The sequence below is a fragment of the Phyllopteryx taeniolatus genome, chromosome 20 (genome assembly GCF_024500385.1).
Source record: "Phyllopteryx taeniolatus isolate TA_2022b chromosome 20, UOR_Ptae_1.2, whole genome shotgun sequence".
Lineage (NCBI taxonomy): Eukaryota > Metazoa > Chordata > Actinopteri > Syngnathiformes > Syngnathidae > Phyllopteryx > Phyllopteryx taeniolatus.
This window is the reverse complement of record NC_084521.1, coordinates 10,520,827-10,535,113: the sequence shown is the minus strand read 5'-3', so window position 1 is coordinate 10,535,113 and position 14,287 is coordinate 10,520,827. Positions and strand designations below refer to the sequence as shown.

General features: G+C 40.9%; 1 protein-coding gene and 2 long non-coding RNA genes across 4 annotated transcripts in view; 2 read left to right on the top strand and 1 right to left on the bottom strand.

Moving 5' to 3' along the window:
* Nucleotides 1-433: 433 nt before the first annotated feature.
* LOC133470419 (uncharacterized) lies at nt 434-6,861 on the top strand. Its single transcript, XR_009785974.1, has 3 exons — nt 434-3,654; nt 4,328-4,518; nt 6,726-6,861. It is a non-coding gene; the product is annotated as an uncharacterized LOC133470419 (long non-coding RNA).
* fzd8a (frizzled class receptor 8a) lies at nt 5,495-10,054 on the bottom strand. Of its 2 annotated transcripts, XM_061758798.1 has the most exons (2): nt 9,667-10,050; nt 5,495-9,551 (listed from the first exon to the last, which is right to left on the bottom strand). In XM_061758798.1, the coding sequence occupies exon 2, from the start codon at nt 9,464-9,466 to the stop codon at nt 7,856-7,858; it is 1,611 nt and encodes a 536-aa protein (XP_061614782.1). In that variant the 5' UTR covers nt 9,467-9,551; nt 9,667-10,050; the 3' UTR covers nt 5,495-7,855. The 2 variants fall into 2 exon arrangements, with proteins under 2 accessions (XP_061614782.1, XP_061614781.1); XM_061758797.1 differs by having other exon boundaries at nt 5,496-10,054.
* Nucleotides 10,055-11,411: 1,357 nt separating this feature from the next.
* LOC133470187 (uncharacterized) overlaps nt 11,412-14,287 on the top strand; it is a 60,596-nt gene continuing 57,720 nt past the window's right edge. Inside the window, exon 1 of the long non-coding RNA XR_009785903.1 lies at nt 11,412-11,490. This is a non-coding gene — a long non-coding RNA (uncharacterized LOC133470187). The remainder of the gene's footprint in view (nt 11,491-14,287) is intronic.

The window sequence follows — 14,287 nt, the reverse complement described above, 5'->3', positions numbered from 1 at the left end:
TTCCAAGCAGTTATGGTGAGCCAAAACTCACGTTTAGTTACTAGTCACTATTAGGCTAGCTCCCTTAAAACCACACATACGCCATTACTGCAGTTGTTATTGTAACTTGTTGTTTAATTACTCTTTATAAAACAGCTGTCTTTTACATTTGTTTTTATTATGTTTTTATACAATACATTGCTATTTTTAAAAACGAACAAAAAGTGATTTGGGGATGTGAAATGGATTAATGGCATTGCTGTTGTTTGCCATTTTTTCTTTTTCTTTTGTACATTAACACATTACAACAACAGTCAAAGATGATGCCATTCAAACAAACAAGATCTGCAAGAAATCATCCGTTTATGGCCCATTTTTTTCCCTCTCTGTTATAAAGTTAAATACTAAAGGACAAAGTATTGCAAAACAGTCAAATGTTCTGCCTATAATTCATATATTTATTGTAAGTGTTCAGGGACAAAAAAGTTATTTTTTTCATTATTCTTAAATTAATCGACTGATTAATCGGTTATTAGAATTTTACTCTGCCAAATGTTGGAATCGGGATTGGCCTAAAAAAAATCCATTTCAATCCGGCCCAGCCAATTAAAGTAAGCAAAGTCCGTCAGAAGTGAAGGACACCGCGACAGCCCTGCGAAGCGAACTAAGGATCATAAAATAACTATGTACCCCTATAAGTCTGTTTCTGTGTTTATGGGGACAGCTTGTCACTCTATTTTAGGGCCTAGCAAGCTTTAGAGGCGCAACTTACTAGAAATAGAGCCCAGCAAAAGGACCACTCTTACCGTCTGGGATGTCTGCTATGGTTTCACTTCGATCAATGCTCCGATTTTTAGGGTCAAACCCCAACAGTCCTTCGCAGAATGCTAACGCTCAAATCAGCTGAAGTGAGCAGAGTGTTTGACAGCCTCATCTGCTTTATGCTGACGTGGGTGGAGGCTCCCATCGTAAATCAGTTGCTTCCACCCTTTTTCTTTCAGCCTAGAGTCTTCTTTGTGTAAGCTGATATCTCCTGATCTTTGTTCTCTTGCGGTCTCTTTTTGGAAGAAGATAACAATAAGCTTCAGGCTTCCTCGGTTTCACCTATCTGCACAATGCTCGTCCCTCTGCCTCACACGGGACGAGAGTGACCACAGGGTGTTTTCTTCAGACTACCGCAGGTGTGGCTATGCCGCACCTTCTTGTGTCAAGACCTCAAGCTTCACGATGAGAGGACAACTTAATTTGCCCGAAGCAGACTTGAGCAATGTCTGTATCATTACAAGCTCATACTACTCACAAAACGATTGCCATTTTCGGCTTTCGGATTCACATTTTAGCTTTCTAGACGAGGCAGCAATGTACAGTGCATGTAAAATATTTACACATCCCTGTTCAAATGTCGGCATTTTGTGATATTAGAAAATTAGACCTAGATAAATAATTTCTAAACTTTTTCTACCATCAGTGTGACCTATAACCAGTACTTCCCAATTAGAAAAATATAAAACGTAATACAATAACTTTGTTGCATAAATATTCACATCTTCAAACTAATACTTTGTTGACAGCACTCAGTCTTTTTGGGTATGAGTCTTAGTGTGACACATCTTGATGTGGCAATAGGTGCCCACTCTTCTTTGCAAAACGCTCCCTCCCCCGTAGTCAAGACATACAGTAGGAACAACATGGGAGATTGCTGTGACGTGTACTAAATAGCCGGTACTTGCCAGAAATTTCTGCTGCTCCATTGATGTTGATGCTGGCGTGCCGGCAGCCTCCGTGACCAGTTTTCATCTCATCTTTTCTTCAGCTTTGGAGGGAGGTCCAGTTATTATTGTCACTGTTGTGCTGTATTTTCTCCACTTGATGATGACTGTGTGTTTTTTACTCTTCTCACTGATAACTTTTAACAGTGAGATCCCTCTGATTCTGTGGAAGCTCCTTGCGGATCATGGCTTGTGCTGTGATGTGTCTACAAAAATGACCCGAAAAGCCTACTAGAACATCTGTACTTTGTTTTGGGTTCATCAGAGGCACTTTAAATGGTGGCAGCTGTGTGCTGATTCACATTTAACATTATTTTGAATGTGATTGATTAATTCTGGTCACTGATGGTGTAGCGGTACACTCGCCTGACTTTGGTGCAGGCAGCGTGTGTTCAGTTCCCACTCAGTGACTGTGTGAATGTGAGTGTGAATGGTTGTCCATGTCTATATGTTCCCTGTGACTGACTGGCGACCAGTTCAGGGTGTAGTCCGCCTTTAGCCCGAAGTCAGCTGGGATAGGCTCCAGCGTCCTGCGACCCTAACCAGGATAAGCGGTGTTGAAAATGGATGGATGGATGGATGGTTAATTCTGAACACAGCCACATCTCCAATTATAAGACGGTGTGCACACTTCTGCAACCACATTATCTCAGTTATTTTTACCTTCCCTCTCTAAAAGAAGTCGTTCTTTATCAATTGAGCTTTACAGGTTATAGGTCACATTAAAAAAAAAAAAAAAAAGTTTTGAAAAAAATGTGTTGCAAATCAAGTCATTAGGACAAGCAGTACCAGATTAACCTGCTAAAATGTCCCATTGAAACCCAGCAACAAATACTAATTGAAAATGCAAAAGACGTCTTCTGTCCAACTGATTCCCTCCCCCCCCCCAACTTAAAAAATAAATACATGATTTTAGCTTTAATAGCATTAGTAGATAACATTGTAAACATTCATACTGTATGTTCCAATGTAAGTACAGTACAATATGAAGTTTCTGTCCCCACATGCTGATGCGTTGTATATCATTTTCTTTGTTAATTTTGATTGAATTTATGATGCCGTTTTCTGCATTATACATTTTTATACCACAATTTTATTTTGTTGTGCCTTCATACAGACTACATCGGTTGCACATGATTATAATGTGTAAAGGCTTTAGATTCATCGTTCCAAAAAGTAAGACATGAAATGCTTTGGACACAGTCATCAAACAGCACTAAAAAGCAGCTAACCATCTACCTACAGGTATATGGATCCCATTCATGCACGTACGGGGATCATTTAAGCACAATAGCGCCATCAGGTGGACAATGTTTTGAACTATGGTTAATAAACAAATTTCTGTGCTTCAGGGTGAAGCTGCTGTATATTTAAACTCACTATGCTATATGGGTGTTTATTTGACTACGGGCCTTTTTGTGTCCTTGATGTAAAATTTACAGAAAAAATATATTTAAATAGATTTTTTTTCAATAACCAGCAGTGGGCGTGCCAAGTGTGGTCTAAAATTTCATGTTAATATTAGTATATTTAGACATTTTTTAAGCGGTTTAATGGTGGTATTTTACCGTTTTCACCCTGTCCCTAGCACAGGGTTTGGATATATGACGCTCTTTCTTTCTACTGAAAAAAATGCTAAAATAGTGTAACTTTTACCATAAATTCATTAAAGTATAATAGAATTCATGATTTGTCATCATATATACAAAACATTTCAAATTTTGTCTTTTATTTTTACTAAAACATGTCTGTCCCTTAAAGTTGCTGTGATTACCGCCACATTGACCATTTTCAGATCAAAAATGTTTATTCAAAATCTGATTCTTTAATTCCCTGTGTCATTTTCTCTCATCACTCAAGCACATGCTAGTGCAGAGAGAAGTCAGGCGTTTTGATAACTGGAAGAGTAAGTTTTTTTCCTCATTTGTACCCTTAATTCACATAATATTTTTATTGCATGTCATTACCAAACGACTGTTAATGTTTAAAGATTTTCCTGTAAAAACTTGCTAATCATATAAAAATGTTGTACAGGACTAGCTAGCTGAAAGAAAAGTTTAAGCTAACTCTACCAGCATAGCACAGTTAGCTAAAAACTTTGAAATGTCATTACCATCACAGGATTAATAAATTTTTAATCAATATGCCATTGTGGCGGTAATGACATTTCTCTAGGGTATATGACAAAAAGACCCCAAAAAATATATATCTTAAATCAATATATATGGACATGAACAGATTCTGACTCACAGAACTATGACAATTAAGGTAAGGTAGGTATATATAGTTTTTGACATTCTACTTTTGAGAAAAACGAAAATCAAAAGTGCCCAAAATCAAATAAACACCCATATCTGACTTGATCTGCATATTCAGGTATTAAATAGTACAGTATTGTATATTATTAGATATAAAGATATGCCACTTTGACTCATTCTTCTATTACCTTGTCTAAAAATAAGTAAAATAATAAAGCAATGATTTGTTTGGAAAAAAAAAAGTGTGTACTTATTAATGATTGTACCCCGTAATATCAATATTTGAATCTTATGCTATCTAACCATATTCTATGATTTTAGGATCAGCAATCCGGGAAACCTCTTGTCACCCTGTGAGAGATAGACAAAATTTCACACGCACACGCACGCACACACACAATCATTGTATGTGTGTAAATTTGGGATCGTGAGATTGGAAATGGCAGCAGGGGTCAGTAAAGACCACTCAACCTTGTAGAAAAGCTGGACAACACCCAAAGAACACAAAGCAAGTAAGGACCTTCAACAAATACAATGTGTGTTTTTACCAGATGCCCTTGTAATGTTTACAAATCGTTGCTCCAGTTTGTATCTCTTTTAAAGTTCATAAAAGAGGGGAGGGGGAAGTAGAGAGAACAGTGGTGGTGAAGGGCCTCAACTTTTAAAAGTTGGACAAAACTGCAACTTTCAGTGACGCCGCTTGACTGCTGTGCAGTCTGAATGAGCTTAAAACTCTATTTTCCTAACATCTGGTATTTCAAATAGCCAACTGGGACTATGTGTCTGAGCTTGGAGGTCAGGAAGTTCCAACATTAATCTAGAAAGGTCACCCAACCCCTGAGGTTGCTGATACGCGTTTGATTTAGAGTAAGAATACACTCACGGAAACTGTGGTTTTAGTTACTCTGCATGCAATTGTAACCTGGATTCCCACGTTTCAAAACCAAATGTCGGGACTTATTAAAATGAAATGGATTTTCATTTGCAATTTTGGTCAGTGCAGCTATATAACACTGAAACAGTCTCCAAATGTCAGCTATTCTGTTAATTTGTGTGGCTTTTGTCACAAATGTTAAATCTTTGCACATAAGTATAAATAAATACATTAACAATTGCATACATTTTATGTGGTGTAATGCATGCAGTAAAAATATTCACCAGAGTATAAAGTGAATTTCCCCTCTAGGTTTAAAATACTACACTAAAACGAAGTGAAAATTATCAAAAAATTAAAATGTATAATTTATAGAATTAAAAAAATGTAATCATTTGTTACTGGTATCGATCATTATAATTGTACACTGGGGGAAAAAGGTCATGAATTTATTTAATTTGAACATGTACATCAGTTGCACATTAAAATATGGTAAACTAATGTATATTATTCTGTTATTTTTCAGGAGGGGAAATGACAGCAGTTTACCACATTTTAATTATGCGCAACCGATGTACATAATCAAACTAAGTACTTTTTTTCAGTGTATAATTGTTTATGGAAAGTAAAGTGTGTAAAACATATCCTGAACATTAAGGAAAAAAAAAACCCTAAACAAATAAACTCTAAATTCTCCCCAATCACCATCAGACATTAATATTTGATGAACAGCTGTGTCTAAAAATAATAATAATAATAATGTTATAGCACCTGCCAGCAGAGAGCTGCCAATATAAGACTCAGAGATTTGTCACAGAAAAAAAAGACACTTTATTATACAGTATATATCTAATGAGATCCAATACAGTATAAGAGCTGTATCAAAACTACAAAGATAATAATACAACATTTTGATTGACATTGTCATGTAAGTGTACAGAATATTCTCATTTGGTTGTAGTTTGCAATACTGGTCACCAACAACCATTCACTCTGCTCAATCAATCAATGGGTAATTTTGAGTCTTTAATTAACCTGCCATGCATATTTTTGTAATGTGGGAGGTGTCATACTAAGTTTCAAATATTTGACCCATTTTGTATTGCTAATATGAAAAGCAAAATGTTAGTAACATGAAGTAGGACCTTTGATCTGAAGCCAGTACCAAGTCAGGACTGTGTGAAGCACCTTAAAAACACTCCCGGACCTTCCCTCGTAAACAGCTGCATCTGCAAGGCTTGTCAAACTAGTGTAGGAAACCCAGTATGTTGATAATTACAGTGTATGTGCAACTGCAAGACCACACATGCTTTTGTGGTGGGCAGGTGATTTATGGCAATGTGATTACTGTACTGTGTGCAAAGGAAGTTTTGGAGCAGAATTCAAGATGTACAAAAGCTCTTTGACCGCTAGGTGGTACTAGTAGCTGGTGCTTCATTTGGCTGAGATTTTGGAGGTAAACTCCAGAATAAACAATGTTCAAGGTGGATGGAAAATGTGAATATTTGGTGGAAGCCTAAATATTGCAACTTGAGATTTATGTTCAGTTCAAATTATGCATATATACAGTACAGTGTATGATGATTTAATGAAAGGAGGGAAAGTTGTACATTTAACTATTTTTGCCTCCCAGAAAAGCTGCCACTACCAAGCACACTGTCACTATGTACTAGCTAATGAAATGCATTTCTAACCAATGTTACTGTATAACGTCTTGTAAAAGCTTGAAGGCTTAATTAAGACCAAACCAAGATACATTTGTCGCAGAAAAGACTTCAATTATACGCTCCTAAGATGTGAGATCATGTGAACAGACCACCTGTGGCTCTTTCTTTTCAATTTCAGAATCATTCATGTCAAGGCCCCTGCACTCGCTGACACAGCTTGAGCCCGATGGAGAGATGTTTCAATTCAGGCCCACAGAAAAAGAGAAGGGAAAAACACACACACGAGATCCAAGGGCACTGGCAGGTTTCAGTCCTGACGATCGCCCAAGAAGCAAAGGGTTCCAAAATGCTCTTTCAATTGTAGAATGCCCATCAAAGCCTCCAAATGGGGACATTTAGGGGAACCTTGGCACATCAGACGGACACTCCTAACACACACCACCTTTATTCGGCACTGTTCGAAAAGAAAGATCAAAGTTTGTGCAGATGAAAAGGGACCGTTCCCTGCATTTAGGCGGTCCCCCTTTTACTAAATTAAGAAAGCAGGCTTCTGCAGGCATGTGAAGAATACTTTAACAATTATGGAGATGCTCCAACTCAACCCCTGCCTCTAATTACCACTTTTTGATGATTGAAAGGGGTGGGATGGGGGACCCTGAAAAGCTGTCATCCTTAAAATGATGACCACAAAACGCATGCTCACCAAGAGACAAAAAAAACTAAATTACTTCGCTTTAAATTTATCAAATGTTTTATTGTCAAAATAGAAGTCATATTTTTTTGCTCTTCCACAAAAAGACATCTACACTTTGTACAAATATACAATAGTTATAAACTTTTCTTTTTATACACAAATTTACATAATCTTTATAAATACATTTTTGAAATTTCTAAATGAATGACTTGGGGTGTGGGGGGGTTGACAAAACAAAACACCGTGGAACTATTAAGGCTTACTTTAAACCATCTTTGACATGACTGACATTTTAACGTTATCTGGCACAAGATAGGTACAAAAAATGGTTGTTAATAAAAAAATGCTCTTTGTATGAAATTTGTTAAGCACTGGCTACAAGAAGTAATGCCCCCATAATTGGAGATGAGCCTCTAATTCATATAAACAGAGAGGAATTAAACCTGTGTGAATGCCTGGGACATTGTTTCAATGTTCTCCCCGCAGTTTGGGGAGGAAGGAGGGCAGCACCTCAGCAGCAGCTCATTACAATGCAAATTGCTTAAGACAGGGTGTGATGGGTTATCTCCCAAACAATTAGCAGTCCCCATAATCTGCTTTTCTTTTTGTTTTATTCAAACCTGCGACAATGGCATCTGCTTGGGGCAAGACACAGAGCTGGCCGTGCCCGACCTCCACGTCAGGCCCGTGCTCACGTCGCTATACATGGAGCCACTCGTGGCCTTGCTACCCCAACAGCACCTGGTGCAGAAAGTCCTCCAGGAGTCCAAAGTCTTGCCGGACCAGATCCACACTCCGGATGTGATGCCCACCAGAAGGCACATGAAGTACTTTAACATAAAGACAGCGTAGTCCGGCCTGCTGCGGTCCCTCTCGTGTAAACAATTGGAGCAGTTGTGGGTTATTTCCCAGTTCTGCCGATTGTGCTGCTCATAGAAGTAACATGCCACAATGACGGTGGCCGGAACCGTGTAGAGCACCGTGAAGACCCCGATTCTAATCATGAGCCTTTCAAGTTTATCAGTCTTGGTGCCACCTTGCTTGATGACATTGCGGATTCTGAATAGGGACACGAATCCAGCCAAAAGGAACATGGTGCCTATGAATAAATAAATCACCAGAGGTGCGAGGACAAAGCCACGCAGGTTGTCGAGGTTCTGGTTGCCCACGTAGCAGATCCCGGCCACAGAGTCCCCGTCCACAGAACTCAGAGCCAGGACCGCTATGGACTTCATGCTGGGGATGAGCCACGCTGCAAGATGGAAGTACTGGGAATAATTGGCAATGGCTTCATTGCCCCACTTCATCCCAGCTGCGAGGAACCAAGTCAGAGACAGGATGACCCACCAGATGGAGCTGGCCATGCCGAAGAAGTAAATAAGGAGGAAGACCACCGTGCACAGCGCAGGTCCGGTGGTCTCGTAGTGGATGTGCTCAACGTCCAAGTCCCTGCTGCAAGCCACCTTCTCGTGGCCGGCGATGAGCCTGACGATGTAGCCGACTGACACGAACATGTAGCAGGCGGAGAGGAAGATGATGGGCCTCTCGGGATACTTGAAGCGCTCCATGTCTATGAGGAAGGTGGCAACTGTGGCAAAAGTTGACACGAAGCACAGCACGGACCAAAGGCCGATCCAGAAGGCGGTGAAAGCCCTCTCGTCGTGGGTGAAATAGGGGCTGTGGCAAGGCATGGCACAGTTGGTAATCTGGCCAGTTTTCACGCGGTTGTACAGCGGGTGGCGCTCCGTGTTGACGGGCACCATGGGCTCCAGACATTTACATCCTGGCTCACAGGAGCCCGCGGCCGGCTTGTACTTCCTCGGCGGACTGGGTCTACCTGGCTTGATTTTGGGAGGGTTGAAGCCCTTCGCCGGATGGTCGGTGGGCTTGGGGAGGACGGGCGACACGGTTGTCGAGTCCGTTCTGTTATAGTCCATACAAAGCGTGTCGGGGTTACCTTGCACCGGCAGCAGATCACATTTCATGCGGTCCGGCCAAGGAAAGCCATACTGCCTCATGAGGGGCGCGCAGCCGGCCCGGGCTCTCTCGCACACACTCCTGCATGGCGGCAGCGGCTTTTTGTAGTCCTCCAGACAGATCGGCGTGTACATGCTGCACAGAAAGAACTTGAGATCGGGAGAGCACTGGATCTCCACCAGAGGCCAGAACTGATGGACTTCCAAGCCCGCTTCGTCCTGTGTGTCGTGGTTGAATTGGTTGGGCATGTAAGTGTAATTGTAGCCGATGCCTTTACACAGGGGCACGGCTATTTCCTGGCAGGTGATCTCCTTAGCGGTGGTGCAGCTGGATCTGGGCAGGAGGGCGAGAGAGAGGAGCAGGTAAATCCCAAACAGGTCTGGTTCCATCTCTCCAAGCAGTGGCGCCTCTCGACTCCTTTGCTTACGCTTTTTCTTTTTTTTTTTACCTGCTCGAAAATACTGCCGTAAATCCTCCACCCCCCGGCTTCAGTCCGGTCAAATTCCACGCAGCGAGCCCATCTCGCGTCTCCGTAGAGCTTGCATGGACTTGCGAGTGGCGAGCACGGCTGTGTTTACTTTGAATGGAGCAGGAGGAGACAGCCTTCAGTGCGGCGAGGCGAGCGGCAGTCAAGATGGCTGAGAGGACAATCCACCGTCTTCTGCTTTCAGCGCTGTCACTATCCTTTCACCACCAAAACACACACAAATCCTCTGCTTCCCCCCCCCCCGAAAAAAATGTGCGTCTTCGCCTCGTCTTTTCCAACAGGAACACGTTCAGCGTGTTTGTTACTCCTTTATTATTGGTTATCATGTAAATCAGCGGCGAGCCTACCCAGTGGTGAATATATACACAAGAGGCTGGCGGGTCACGCCCCCAAATGAGCTCCACCAATCATGAAGCGGCGGAGGCTGGCCCCGGTGAAGTCATTCAAGGTTGGACTGAATAAAAAATAAAATAAATAAGTGGTACTGAAATTACTTTGTTTACACCGACCACCAATAACATGCCCACATTATAATAGATATAGGACAAGAACATTCTTCTTTAAAAATATGAAAATGCTCAATTATTAATTGACACTATTGCATACGTATTAATTTAACCAGATGTTTGTAACTATTGTGGCTCTTAGTATGAGCTGTGTTTAATATTTGGACTTGCTGGACTCTAAATGAGGTAAAAAGTATTAGAAACAGTTATTTTTTTATGACACAGTGCAGTTCAACGCCACTACAAACAAAAAACATAATAGTACACTTATTGTTAGATGAATATCTATATAGTGAGAATTTTGTTTGTCTTAGTGCTCCTTTCAATCATGAGAAGTGTTGATTCAACAATTTGTGTAAAATAATTTTGTGTTTTTGTGAAAGTTTACCTTATTTGAAATGTATGAAGAGCGCCAGATTAAATACATTTTGTGTTGAAACTGATATTTACCCTCCCTTTTTTTATTTAGTCACTGTAAATGCAACATGTATACACACTGAGGCAAATATGATTACTGTTTCTCCTGTGTGGGAGTGTGAGCGAGAGGCTAGTTTGCTAAATTGGTTAATTTACGCATAGTAAGACTACCCAGGGAGCTGTCTGTCCTTGTGAGAAGCGGTTTTATTTTTTAAATGAGGTGCTAATGTTTTGTTTAACGCTTGCATACAGCTCCACAGGAGGCGTAATTGCGTGCGGCAGAGAGCAAGCAGCAGAGCAAACTGACACAGAGGAACTCATATCTGCGTTAACACGCTTAGTGTGTGTGTCTGATGATCTCTCGACTAATAATTGTCTGGTGTTATTTCAGTCGTCGTGTCCTAATAGCCAGTGTGATTTCATTATCTACTTTTATCTCTGTATCTCCGCTCTCCTAGAGTTCAGTCATAGCTGAAACTGACTTTTCCTGAAAACAATGACAAAGTTGACTCGCTAATGTATTAGTTAAATCTACATAAAACCAACAAGCTTTAATGGAAGAGTCCTCCGTAATGAGGACTGAGTAGTTTTATTATTCTTGCAAAGTGAGTAACACATCAAATATGCAAATCAGTAAAGAGCAATTTACTAAAATGTCACTGTTTTCAAAATAAAGTTATGTGTGCTGACCTTTACTTAAACATAAATCACAGTTTTTTGACATTGTTAACATGTATTTTCGAGTATTTGATATTTTATATTTCGTGTCGACAGGCAACATTCCCACGCTCCGCACTTGCTGGCGCAATGAAAATGACGTACGACCAGAAATGACGGCCCCTCTTCTCCCGTTTGTAGAAAGGTAACTAAACATAATATTTTGCATTTCTACGTCAGCAACTGGTTCCCCCGACGAACAGTCGATCGGGAAACTCTGTCAGGACCCACCCCCCTCATCTTTTTATATCCATAATATGTTGCGGTCCTGGACCGAATTGCGCCCTGGTTGATGCTCGGACGTCTTATGAAATAAGCAACAAAAAACAAAACATGGGATGTCGTTTCAGGTACTTGCTTGACATCATACATGATTCAAACTGATGTTTTTGTAGAAAACATTCTTATTGCAATAAGAAGGAGGGAAGGGGGCAGCTTAAAAAATAAATCTTCTGTTGTGCACTGTATGTGTAAACATGCTACAGGGGGTCCTCGGTTTTACGATGGCCCAAACGTACGACATTTTGAGGTTTCAAATCGTGTGCAGCATGGTCTCTTACTGCTGTTCTCTTTTGCATTTGATTGTTTCATATTTATGGCTTAGCAGTGTTTCATACAAACATTTACTGTGATTGTGACTTTACTACTGAATTAGCGTTGGTTAGTGATAGACAAGGGCACATTCCCGTTGACGTCCAAATTCAGATTATTTTGCCAACGTCGGAACGGAACTCCATCGTAAACCGAGTACCCCCTATAGTTAAGTTTCCTGGAGGCCAAGTTACGGTCAATCACAACAGGCATCTTCCTCTATCCCTATCCGAGCATAATACAACATTGTGTGTGAGGTCCAGCGTGTAGAATTCAAATCGCTGATATTATGTTTGGTTTGCAGCCCGATCTTTATGATATGATGTAGCTATTTTTACAGCCGTGACCCACTGAATGAAAGTAATAGCCCAGAGTTGAGCTTGCTTGGACAGCACAGCTTGATTAAATGAGCCGAGAGCACCGTTATTGGCTGAGAGACTAGAGTTCATGCAGCCAGCTCTATGAAGGTTTACACGAGTCTGGGTGAGTGCTTGTTTCTGCATGCAATGAATGGTGTGAAATATCCCATAATGTGAAGAAAGGGGTGGGGAGTAAGTGCAGGGGAGCGCAATGAACGATATGATATCTGCTCATCTTGCGCAGGCCTCATGCTGTGAAAGAATATGAGCCCACACCAAAGCTTTGAGAACGATGTGTGACCAATGAATAAAATCCTCAATGAACATCAGGAACCAAAGTTAATGTGTTTCATTTAAACGCCAATTCTGCCCGACATAATCAAGTGCTCCGAGAGGAAGCCCATCAAGTGTGACCGCTTCCCAAATCCGAGTCTATATGAGATGGCGAGACAGAGATATGCTAATGCAACGTTATCTTGTAAAGGGAAAGCTTGGAGGAGATTTAGCCAATCTGCCGGACACAATTCCAAGAGCCTCGGTGGCATTTAGCGGGCTCAAACTAACCCCGGGCTGCTTGTTAAGACTTCATTAGCTGTGTTTGCTCAGGCCTCTTTTCTGCAAAGGGGTGGAGGAAGGCTCCCCAGGCTCCAGCCTATAGATACTCCATATGGGGCTTGTTTGCTCATGGCTGGCCCCGGTTAATCACTTTCAGGTGGAGTTGAAGTAGATGGGCCAAGGCTGAGGGATTTGGGGGAGAGCTTGGACCACCAATCCCCCACCCACCATTTTTTTTTCCAATCGAGGTGCTGTTGAGGTGACAGAGCGTGGAGCGTGTACCCTGTGAATTAGCTCACCTAGGGCCCATTACCTTAACAAACAAAGCCAGCCCCTCCAATCAGCCTACTGCTGGGAGGACAGGCGGCCCCTGTAAATCCTTCTTTACAGCTGTGGTCCCTCTGTTTAACCAGTTTGTGTGTGTTTTCAAGAGGAAATCTATTGAGTGACAGGAACAAGAAGAAAAGAAGACAAGACTTTAAAACTGAACATTGTCACCACCAAGTGTTCAGCAACACTTCTATAAAGTAACTCGTGAAGTGGCAGGGAAATCATTCAATATCTAATTCGGCATACATAATATCCCCATTTTAAAAGCTAATAACAATTTGGTAGTTGCCTGGTTGTGAAAATGAACATTCCCATTAGTGGTGTCACAGTTTTAGTTCCTGCTTATAATCACCACCCTCTTCATTGGTTACACGTAATGCCTCATCTCACAAGAATAAATACAAAAGTGCCTAAAAAACAAACAAAAAAAGTATTAATGCTTAAGTACCAAACACCACACTTTTTAAAAGTTTTTTTTAGCAATGTCTTGAAATGAGTGCCTGTGACAGGCTGGCAGTGCAGTCCAGCGCATATGCTGCCTCTCGTCCAGTTCGCTAGGGCTCCAACTCACCTGTGAATGAGAATAACCAGTATAGAAAATTTATTTATGGATGGCTGGATAAAAGGATTTACTCCCAAATCAGTTCAGTTACTATGCTGTTGAAATAGGAAAAATAAAATTCAAAAACTACATCAGTTAAGACCATTGTATTGTATTGTATTGTATATAATCCAATTCAATGTGTTAAACGGAGTGATAGTCACCTGCCACATTTTGGGTACATTTAAACAATGTCAGCAGATAAAAAGTAATATTCTTACAAAAATGATAATGCTTGGTTTTGATTGACATTTTTAGAGAACTATCAATGTGACAACATGTTTATTATTGTAGTTGTAGTTTGCAGTCTGTCAGCATGTTGTCCTGGTGATAACATGTGCCTCCTGTGTGGAGTTTGCATGTTCTCCCCATGCTTGCGTGTTTTCTTCAGATATTCTGGTTTCCTCCCACATTCCAAAACCATGCATGTTAGGTTAATCGAATACTCTAAATTGACCATAGGTGTTAATGTGAGTGTTAACGGTTATTTGTCTATACTGTATGTG

Excerpts from the sequence above, each read along its gene's own strand:
- fzd8a (XM_061758797.1), bottom strand. The coding sequence starts at position 9,607 with ATGGAACCAGACCTGTTTGGGATTTACCTGCTCCTCTCTCTCGCCCTC.